This window comes from Diabrotica virgifera, chromosome 6 (assembly GCF_917563875.1).
Source record: "Diabrotica virgifera virgifera chromosome 6, PGI_DIABVI_V3a".
Lineage (NCBI taxonomy): Eukaryota > Metazoa > Arthropoda > Insecta > Coleoptera > Chrysomelidae > Diabrotica > Diabrotica virgifera.
The window spans coordinates 168,615,678-168,627,260 of NC_065448.1; the positions used below are offsets into that span (position 1 = coordinate 168,615,678).

General features: G+C 33.7%; 1 protein-coding gene across 1 annotated transcript; it reads left to right on the forward strand.

The window, feature by feature from the left end:
- The first annotated feature begins 989 nt into the window (after nucleotides 1-989).
- On the forward strand, nucleotides 990-3,345 carry LOC126886239 (uncharacterized). The gene is made up of 3 exons (XM_050653104.1): nucleotides 990-1,134; nucleotides 1,314-1,350; nucleotides 2,346-3,345. Exons 1-3 carry the CDS (start codon nucleotides 990-992, stop codon nucleotides 3,217-3,219), a joined length of 1,056 nt encoding a protein of 351 aa, XP_050509061.1. The 3' UTR covers nucleotides 3,220-3,345.
- Nucleotides 3,346-11,583: the final 8,238 nt, after the last annotated feature.

Sequence of the window (11,583 nt, forward strand, 5' to 3'; positions counted from 1 at the left end):
ATAGGAAGAAGACGCATCTCCTGGCTGAGGAACCTTAGAGAATGGTTTAACTGTAGTTCATTACAACTATTCAGAGCAGCAGCAAACAAAGTGACCATATGATATCCAACCTCCGATAGGAGAGGGAACTTTAAGAAGAAGAAGATACTCAGTTCGGATTGGGAACACGAGAAGCTCTTTTTGCTTTAAATGTGTTAACACAAAGATGCAGAGACATGAAGTAGATGTGTATGCGTGTTTTATTGTTATCGAAAAGTATTTGACTGTGTTAACCATCAAAAGATGATCTGAATTCTAAGAATAACTGGAATTGACGAGCAAGACCTGCGAATTATGTGAGATTTGTATTGGCACCAAACAACAACAATTGAAATAGAGCACACAACATCATAAGATATACAAATTCGACGAGAAGTACGACAGGGTTACGTCTTATCACCGCTATTATTTAATCTGTATTCGGAGTCTATATTCAGAGAAGCATTAGACGAGGTCCAAGGTGGAATCCCCTTGAACCTCGGAAGAGAAGAGAAGATTAACGGAACCAGAACCTGCATAGACAACATCAGGTACGCCGATGATACCGTCCTAATAGACCAACGCACAAGAACTACAAAATACATATAATAAATGCAGTACAGTGGAACCCTGATAAGTCAGCCTCCGATAACCCGGAAGTCCGATTAACCCGGACCAATATTCATCAAACAAACATTTCAACAATAAAAACTTAATATTGACACAATCGAAACTGAGTGAATTTTTTACGAAGAAATGAACAATACTGTATACAACTGTACGTAATTTAGATGTACTGTGCATATGTATTTCATGTTTATACAATTTTAATGGGGTTTATCTGTAAGAATACCGCATTTTATTAATTTTAACCCCATTCTCCGGCTAACCCTGATTTTCGATAACCCGGATTGGCCGCGGTCCCGATTAATCCGACTTACCGAGGTTCCACTGTAGTTCTTCATAGCAAAATGTTTGGTTTACACTTAAACGTTTTCAAAACTAAAGTTTTAGTATTCTCCAGGACACGAATAAACGTGCATTTGTATGCCAAGGGACAAATATTAGAGCAGGTAACGTCCATAAAATATTTGGGAGCAAATGTCAATGGCCAATGTAACCCAAAAAAAGAAATCCTATCAAGTACAAAAAGTTTCTAACAATGAGGTACTTCGGCGCATGAACAAGCAAAAAGAATTACTATACAATACTTGATGTACAATGATGAGAACTTCCTGTCGTGGAATTTTCTGTGCGATTGTCGTTTTTCTATTAAAACTCAATTGCTTGAGAAGCTATTTCTCCCGAAGAACGGTTGGCCATAACATTAAGGTAAGAAAATGAAAAAAAAACTGCAGGCATTATTTATATCATTAATTTACTACAGTAAAAGAGAATAAGGATCAAAATAACTCTAAAATATACTTTATGTATTGTAAGGGTCAAAGGAATTGACATAGTTGGAAACTGATGGATTATGAGAAGCTGCTTGGTTGCAACTCTGTGCCAAGTTGTGTAGTGTAATATAATTATTTTCACAATTCACTTCATAGAACCCAGAAGTATTCGATTGTTTAGGTAATGCAGTGTCATTTGGTGAAGGTAGGGATACAACCGAAATATTTCCGACGGAAGAGGGGTTTTGATAGGTGTCTGTACTTTCAGCTCTAGATTGATGGCTATTCAAAGAACTTTCCTCCAATTGAAGCAACTCCTGCTCCATGATAACTTGCGCAATCTTCATTTTTGTTTCAATTTGCCTTCTAGGAGAGAAAGATTTTACCGTAGAAGCATGAGCCAAAAACAGTTGATCGGTAGCATCATGCACTACTCTCTTTTTGCTCTCAAAGTAACTGATCATATCTTTCACAGATGTGGATGGCTCAGAATTGCGTTTTCTGTTTGTTCTGCCTGTAGAAGGAGTTTCATTTGAAAGAGTAACCCTAGGAGCTTCATTTCGAGTAGGTTTCGATGAGGAGGGTTGAATCTTATTCTGGGAATCATCTGTCTGAGTTGTTAGTAGATTTTTACTACACGTTGGTTTCTGTACTGCGGAATTTTCATCCGTTAATATATTTTCGGGTGATTCTATATTTGGGAATGCTTCAGATTCTTGTGTATCAACATCTGTGACATTGGATGCAGTCTTAGCAAAATTTAGGAACGGTTTGAACGATTCCATATGATCTGCCCATATCCATTTTTTTTATCGCTTGCCGCTTGTCCAGTTCTAGTTTTATTAGTTCTTATGTACTTAGCGTACGTATCGCGCAGATTCCTCCATTTTTTTTTAATCTCATCCCCTGAAACAAAATACTCTTTTTTAGGTATCTGGCTACCGGAGATACATTTTATACAATAGGCCATAGTTTTAGAGTCGGGTTTTCGACTGTAAGTGCCATAGTTGTAGAAGTTTGTGAAGCTTTATGTAGAAATTTGCAACATATTTACTTGCCCGAACCAACTACAGAAATATGGAAAAAATCTGAAGAAGGTTTTAGAAATACCTGGCGATTCCCAAATTGTATTGGTAGCATCGATGGCAAGCATGTTACTATCAAGTGTCCAGACAAAACAGGATCTAATTATTGGTGTTATTTGAATAAGTTTTCTACAGTATTAATGGCTATTGTTGGCCCAGATTATAGATTCATTTCAGTTGATATTGGCGGTTTTGGTAAAAACAGCGACGGTGGAATATTCGAAGCTTCCAACATGGGAAGAAGATTTGAAACAAATCAGATGGGTGTACCTGAGCCGAAAAATCTCCCAGGCCAGAATGAACTTTCCCCCCATGTCTTAATTGGAGACGAAGCCTTTGCACTAAAACCATACTTGTTGAGGCCCTTTCCATACAGTCAAAGCAGAACAGATATTTTCAAGGAAAATTATAATGTGAGGCTCTGTAAAGCGAGAAGAGTAGTAGAAAACGCTTTCGGAATATTGGCACAAAAATGGCGTATATTCTACAGACCAATGGAAACAAAAATTGATACTAGTATTCTCATTGTGAAAACTGCATGTATTTTGCATAATTTTTTAAGGACAAAAAAATGTGATGATAGATTCATAGAACTTTTAGATCCACCAGAGCCTGAACTTGGAGCATTTCAAAATTTGGACAATGACCCAAGGAGAGCTGCAAGACTGGCATTTTCTGTTCGAGAAAAATTTGCCACGTATTTTAATTCAGGACTATGAATAAATTGTTCACGATGAAAATAATGGACTCTTCTTGCAGTAAATATAGTATTGTTTAGGCCTCTGCTTTTCTTTAGTCTTAGATGTAGAAAAATAAACCAATACAAATCGTAAAACTACTCACCATTTTCGCCTATTTCTTCTCCTATTCTAGTCCAAATCTTGTCCTTTTTCCTTACATTTTTATAATCTTCATGAGAAAGGTCATAGAGAATAGGATACTTTCGAACCAACTCAATAATTCTCTCCATTTTCAATTTTTTCACATGCGAAACCACTGCGAAACTGATAAAAACGCTGTCGAGTGCGAACTAAGATTCCGGACGAATAAATACGCAGACAAAACGCATGCCCGAACAACGAAAATCGTACTTGTCTGAACTTGTATACTTACCACAGTGGAAACAATTCAATGCGAATCGTATGCGGTACGGAATTCCGCAGGTAATGCGAATTTTCCGCGTTGGTTTGGGGGAGCCTTTAATCTCACTGATGTTGGTGTAAAGTTAGTAACGCATTTGGCAACCTTGGGTGATACGATTACTCCGACTTCTAGTCTTAGACAAGGCGAAAACGGCGGGTTCGTTGGAGAAAATATTTCCATGAGACTTTTTACATAATCACATTCCCGAGACATCCCAGAATAAGGCTCAAGAAGTCGCCCACGTGAAAAGTGGTCCAAATTTTTTTCAACAATATTTTTAATCAAATTTCAAAAATCAATATTTTTGGCCAGGACAATTTTTTTTAGATGTTTTAAACCATTCTGGACAAAAAAGTCTCTTATAATTTTTCTCTAAAGTTGATCGTTTTCGAGTTATATACCAATTTAAAATTGAAAAAAAAAACGAAAATTAGCGATTTTTAAGGCTTAATAACTCGATTAAAAGTTATTATTATAAACATCAGAAAGTGACTAAATCAAAGTTTATAGCCCCCCCTATAAGATCCTGAAGACATTTTTGTAATTATTTTATTACTAAACTGTTATTTTTAAGTAATAATAATGAGCGCCATGTGAGTGCGAGAGAGATGCCATTCCGGCAGTCAATGGTGCATCTTAACGCACTCACATTTACAGCCGCGTCAATACGATCTTACCGCTCATTGTTAGTAATTAAAAATAACAGCTTAGTAATAAATTAATGACACAATTTTTTTAGGATCATGTAGGGTAGGCTTTAAACTTTGATTTAGCCACTTTCTGATTTTCATAATAATAATTTTTAACGTTAAGTTTTCAAAATGGCCATATTCGCATTTTTCAAATTGTAAATTGCTTATAACTCGAAAACGATCAACTTTAGGGAAAAATTACAAGAGACCTTTTTTGTCCAAAGTGGTCCAAAAAACCTAAAAAAATTGTACGGACCGAAAATATTTATTTTTAAAATTTGATTAAAAAAAATTGTTAAAAAAAATTTGGACCAATTTTCGCACTTCTTGAACCTTATTCTGGGGTGTCTCACGAATGTGATTATGCAAAAAATTTCATGGGAATATTTTTTCCAACGAACCCGCCGTATTCGCCTTGTCTATCTGCGCAGATTATCTGAGAATAGGCCATTTTTGGGAAAAGTTATTTACCAGCAATTTTATTGCTGGAATCGAATCTTATGTTTGTATATATTAATAATATAGGTATGCAAAGTCCTAAGATAGTGTGCTACTTTTTTTATAAACAAAATGTCGACCGAAAATGGTGTTTTTTCAATTTTTGCTCTATAACTGCAAAGATTTTAACTTTACACCAAAAACACTCAAATAAAAATTCATCGTAATTAAATTCTGCGTGGAGACGTGTTTTTCTCGATTTACTTCGACGAAAATTTTCTCCGGGAAATGAGGATTTTTCCAACAAAATCTTTAATTTTCAAGTAAAATTTTAGATAAGTAATTGTTTATCAATAATTAAATAACTTGGTAATATAAAAGCTCTTTTCGTATAGATTATAATTCCAGAAGCCGATGGAAATTGAATGAACAGTTTAGCAACAATTGAATTGTTAATTAAAAATTTACGGACGCTATAATAACCACAATAATTATAATACATAAGAATAACTATGATTTTTGTATAAACGGTAACGGTTTTGTGAAAACGGTACTGGAAAAAAAACGGCAGGACGCTTCTTTTAAAAGAAAAAACGTTTAATTGTGATAAGTGGTTCCTGAGATACAACCGGTCAAGGTTGACCGGCATTTACGGCAAAGATATAAACAATAGGATCATAATTTTCGAACCTCGAATTCGAAGCCCGAATTTCAGAACTAAGGCCTCTACCTACATGCATCCGTAGTTAGATTCCTGTCCTTAAATATATCCAAAGTTTTGTTCCACAAAACAGGTCTTGCCTCCATTAACGAAATAAGGACATCATTGTCAAGAAAATCAGTAAAATCACCCCTTTTAATAATTTAAATTATATTCAAGCACTATCAAAGCTAAAATTACAACTTACCTTTACCTACAATTTCACCGATTTGTTGAATGGAATTTGCCGATAAAAATCGATGTGTGTAATGCTGTATTAGTCATGTACGGCACTATTGCTGGCGAATACCGTGGCAATGGCCGGCTGCTGAACGATATTTTTTATCGTCACCCATAAGCGGTCGGCGTATGGCGTGTGTGAAATGTCCCGTTCTCACATGTGGTTCACTATCGGATATTTGGACGGGCGATAAAAATCGCCCGTTAAAAATCGATGTGTGTATATTTAGCGTTCGATTTGTACCTACATGATACTTACTAGAAAAATTTGTCTCCTATTAGAAACACTCCTATTAACTTTAGATCAGGGTAATAAGCTAGAAATAGACCATGTTCGGGACACTCAAAGATCCAGGTAGCTGACTACTTTTTTAGTTATTGTATACCTATGGATGAAAACCTACCTGTTTCCTGCCTACAGTTGGCGTCCGTTTTTTAATTATTAACAATTTAGTGCAAAAATCGCGATTTTTTAGATTTTTTGCACCCCTTGCAATGCCGATTTTTGAAAGTTAACCCTTAAACGCCCAACCTTTTTTAGGTTCCATGTACGCCCAAGGGTGGGTAAAAAATGTCCACCTCGAAAATAGCTAATATATTTATTGTGAGTTGTTAGAAATGGATTAAACTTAAGAATCTTATGCTTAATAAACACAGCATCTTCTAAAATATTAATATAAACAATTTACAAACCTTACAACAAAATTACAATGTACATCTAAATTAACACGCCAGTAAAAGCCAGCAATTCAGATTTGTCGATTTTCACCACATTCTTCCTTTCAACCTCCTCGTTGGCGGATAATTATGTATAGTCTGTTCGCTAAACTCAGACGCAACTTTCTAGATATTTTAGTCGGTAATTTTGCCAATTTTAGCAAAATTGGCAAAAAATAATTTTTAAATAGTTAATAATCACCAAATATTTAGTAATTTTGCCAATTTTTGCAAAATTGGCAAAAAACAAAAAAATTATCGACTAAAATATCTAGCCAGTTGCGTCTGAGTTTAGCGAACCGACTATAGATTATGTAATTATACGTCGATAATGATATGAATTATCTTCCTGCCAATGAGAAATTATAGAGAAATCTTTAGTAACAAGTTTTACCAAGGGTGTACTTTTTATGCCCACCCATATTCAACTCAAGACGCTACTTTTGTTTTCAAATATATCGGTAGAACCAAATTAACATTCGATAAAGGGTTAAACTAACAAATTAACGATAACAATAAATAATTTTTAAAAAAATTTTACACACGTAATCAATATGTTACAAGGGAATACGCATTAGGTGGACATTTTTTACCCACCCTTGGGCGTTAAGGGTTAAAAAGTTAATTTGTTGCTACGCAAACTGCAAAATAAGTGAAAATCGTTATTTGTTAATAACTTTTACTAAAACTACCTTAGAACTTTAGTGTTTCACCCAAAGTTGGGTATTGGGGTACTTAACAAACCCTCAAATTTGAGACCGATCCATTAATTAGTTTAAGAGTTATTCTAATTGTTTATCCCAGAGACCTTTATTTTGCAATAACATAAGACATAAAATAATGAAGATAGGGCAATTCTGAGTATGCCAAATGAAACTAGAAAACTGATACTATCAAAATGTACTAAAAAACGATAAAAAGATTATCTAATATAGTCAAAAATCCTAATGCCAAATTTGTGAAATTTTGTAGTTTAAAAACATTTAGAATACCTTTAAAAATATTGTCTGTAGAAAAAATCATTTTACATATTACAAAAGCTGGTATTTTACACGAATTTTTAAAAATGTAGTTTAACTGGTGACTAGTCGTGGTAAGTGAAGGGGGAGCTGGGAGCCGACAAATGCACGAGTTCAAAAACTAAAAAAAGCAACTTAACTACTATCATTTTCTATATCTCGGGATCTACTGAATATATTTTGATCGTTCTTTTTTTAATTTGCATGTAATTTTTCTGTACATTACAAATATGTAATTTGTCTAGACATTTATTAATTAATAAACAGTCTAATTTGTTTAAACAATTTTTTCCTAAAAATCCATGATTTTAATCATACTTTTTCTATTAATCATAGAAAAAGTTAAGGTATACTTTAATAAATAAAATATCTTCAATAAATAATTATCTAATAAAATCATTTATTTATTAAAGTGTACTTTAACTTTTTCTGTGATCATTAATGATACTATGATTAAAAAAATGGATTTTTGTAAAAAAAATATTTTTTCAAGAATTGTTTAAACAAATTAGACTATTTATTAATTAATAAATTTATAAACAAATTGCATATTTGTAATGTCCGTAAAAATTACATGCCAATTAAAAAAAGAAAGATCAAAATCCATTGAGTTGATCCGGAGATACAGCAAATTATATTCGTTTGAAATTGCTTATTCGGTATTTTAACTCGCTGGATTTGTAGGTTCCCCCTAGTAATCGTTTGCACTACATTTTTGAAAAATCGTATAGGGTGCTGTGAAGGTATAATGTTTGTGCAAATTTTTTAAGAAAAAATACAAATCCCCTTCTTTAAAATAGCATTAATGAGATTCCTTAATTATTATAAACAAATTAGCTGTGGATAAAAAAAAACATATGGCTAACTTTGTCCCAAATGAGCCCAGGCTAATTTTTTTTATTTGAAAATTCGTGTTAAAATACTATCTTTTCGAATATATAAAAAGATTGTTTCTACGGACAACATTTTTAAAGTTACTCTAAATGTTTATAAACTACAAAATTTTTAAAATTTGGCATTAGGATTTTTGACTATGTTAATCATTTTTTTATCTTTTTTTAATACATTTTGATACTATCACTCTTTTACATTCATTTGGCATACTAAGAATTGCTCTATCTTCATTATTTTTTGTCTTATCTTATTGCAAAATAAAGGTCTCTGGGATAAACAAATAGAATAACTCTTAAACTAATTAATGGATCAGTCTCAAATTTCGAGGGTTTGTTAAGTACCCCAATATCCAACTTTGGGTGAAACACTAAAGTTCTAAGGTAGTTTTAGTAAAAGTTATTAACAAATAACGATTTTCACTTATTTTGTAGTTTGCGTAGCAACAAATTAACGTTTTAACTTTCAAAAATCGGCATTTTGAAGGTTTTTCAATGTTCTTTAAAAATGAATTTTGTAATTTTATGTCAACTATTTAGTTTTTGAATGGAGTGCAAAAAATCGAAAAAATCGCGATTTTTGCACTAAATTGTTAATAATTAAAAAACGGACGCTAACTCTAGGCAGGAAACAGGTAAGTTTTCTTCCTATAGCTCTACAATAACTAAAAAAGTAGTCATCTACCTGGATCTTTAAGTGTCCCGAGAAAATCCTTATTACCCTGGACTACTTTCCCTCGGCGCCTGGCGCCACAAGACTGAATGGTCATTCATCAACATCAAAACAAAAGTGGCCCATCTAAATTTCTGTTTAATTTAATTAGTATTTATTGGTAAAAATGTTTGCATACTTCTTTTGAATACTTCTTTTGTTAAAACAACTTAAATAACTAAAAGTATGGGTAAAATACAAAACAACCGAATTAATGTTTTAAAAACTATAATCTACTATTTATCTACACTTTACTTAAATATTCATACATAAAAAGATAAAACCAAAACAACTTGGTGATGTGACTTTACCAGAACCTATGCAGTAGAAACTGCCTTTAGAAGATTCCTAAGACAATAAATAGTTAAAAAAGTTGGCTGTAAAGCTTGTAACTAATAAATTTATTAGCCCCAGATAAGTTCAACGTAAAAATTTTTATACACATATGTTGAAGGGTGTTTTGTAACAATGTTTTTTCGACATGAGTATAGAAAATTAAGATAACTGGAGAGAACCAACCGTATCACTTACCTTGCTTGTAATCTAAATGAGAAATGGGACATGAGCAAAGAAATTAGAATACAGAATACGTATAGAGAAGGCCAGAGCTGCATCTTTTTAAATGAAGAAAATCTTCGTAAAGTACGAAGTACCTGCCAGATTTTGGTAAAATAAATGCAAATGTAAAGCTGCTGGAAATATTTATAACTCCAAACGCCACAGAAGCTTGTCTTGTTTTAACAAATACATTATAATTTTTATTTCTGCAGTATTTATAGTTTTACTTTCCTCACTTTTGTAAAATGCGTTTAAATTAAGATATCTTAGAAACGCAGTCCAGGAGAAAGAAGAACCTCATGGTTCATGAACTTGCGAGATTGGTATGTTCATACAAGCATGCTATTTGGGGTGGCAGTGAATAAAATTAAGATAGCTATGATGGTAACCAACGGCCTGAAAGGACTGTACCATGTCCTAAGGACCTGAAGAAGGACTATTTGTGTTTCGTGGACCTTAAGAAAGCGTTTGACAGGGTAAAATTAAAAGACGTTATCCATTTGTTATACTCAAGACAGGTACATCTAGGAATAATTAAGGTTTGTTCCAACACGACCGAGAACCGTCACGAAACGGTAACGCTCCTGCGCTGTAAACAGAATCCGTTCCAACAAAAATATGATCGTCATCGGATCGTCCTTCCCACTGTTCCAACAAGAATTGTGATCTTTCAGTGACGGTTTCGTGATGATCATTTCAGTAATCGGGCCATAATCGGGCAAATGCATGTGCTGGTTGGACTGACTTGCAAATTTTGAGCCTTTTTGCAAATCGAAAGCGGGAATCGTGATCGACTAAATGCACACAAGCTGTCACTAACAAAAATGATAATGATAGAATAAATCAGTTATCAGCCAGATAACCGTTCCAACATCGGTTTCCAAATTACCGTCATGGGACGATAACTGGGTGATACAATTACGAACATGCGCACAACAAACGGTACAAGTAGTTTCGTGACGGTTTCTAGACCGTCCAAAAGTTCATGTTGGAACAAACCTTAAATTGATCGAAAACATCTACCAGAACAACACAATAAAAGAAAACGTAGAAGATTGATGAACTAACTGACCCAATTGAAGCTGGCAATAAGACCCTGGCTTCCCTGATTCCTTTATGGTTCAACCTGATCATGGATGAAATAATAAAAAAACTACGAACCAAAAAAGGAAACCAAATGGGAGAGAAACAACTTAAAATTTGCTATGCAGGCTTCTAATCTCCCAAAGTGAAGATGATTGCGAAGTATGCCGCACCAATTTAATATAACCGCCGGAAAATTTAAGATTTTTTTCCAATATGACAAAAAAACAATTTCCACAAAAAAGACAAAATGCATGGTTATAACAGCAAATTTCGTGGGTGGATCGTGTGACTAATGTTGAGGTTCTACGTAGAATAGACAAGGAATGCGAGATTATTAACACCATCAAAGAGCGCAAACTAGAATATCTTGGCCATGTTATGAGGAATGAACAGAGATATGGCTTGTTGCAACTCATTCTTCAAGGCAAGGTATTTGGAAAGGGAGGACCAGGGAGAAAAAGAATATCTTGGCTTCAAAACCTGAGAAAGTGGTTTAATACATCGACAACCGGACTATTCAGAATAGCAGCAAGCAAAGTTAGGATAGCCATGCTGATCGTTAACATCCGGAACGGATAGGCACCTTAAGAAGAAGATAACAGCAAATCTAATAAGATGTAAATTGGAGCTGGAGGTCAGGTAATAGGGCTTTTCATTCACAGTCATTTATTTCGAGCTCCTGTCATGTGTCACATAATATTAATATATAGTCTGTTCGCTAAACTCAGACGCAACTTTCTAGATATTTCAGTCCGTAATTTTGCCAATTTTAGTAAAATTGTCAAAAAATAATTACTAAATAGTTAATAATCACTAAATAGTTAGTAATTTTGCCAATTTTTGCAAAATTTGCAAAAAACAAAAAAATTATCGACTAAAATATCTAGC

Coding starts and splice junctions, on each gene's coding strand:
- LOC126886239 (XM_050653104.1), top strand. CDS start 990: ATGTTTGGTTTACACTTAAACGTTTTCAAAACTAAAGTTTTAGTATTC. Junction 1,135..1,313: donor AGCAAATGTCAATGGCCAAT/GTAACCCAAAAA, acceptor TTGCTTGAGAAG/CTATTTCTCCCGAAGAACGG. Junction 1,351..2,345: donor CGGTTGGCCATAACATTAAG/GTAAGAAAATGA, acceptor ACTCTTTTTTAG/GTATCTGGCTACCGGAGATA.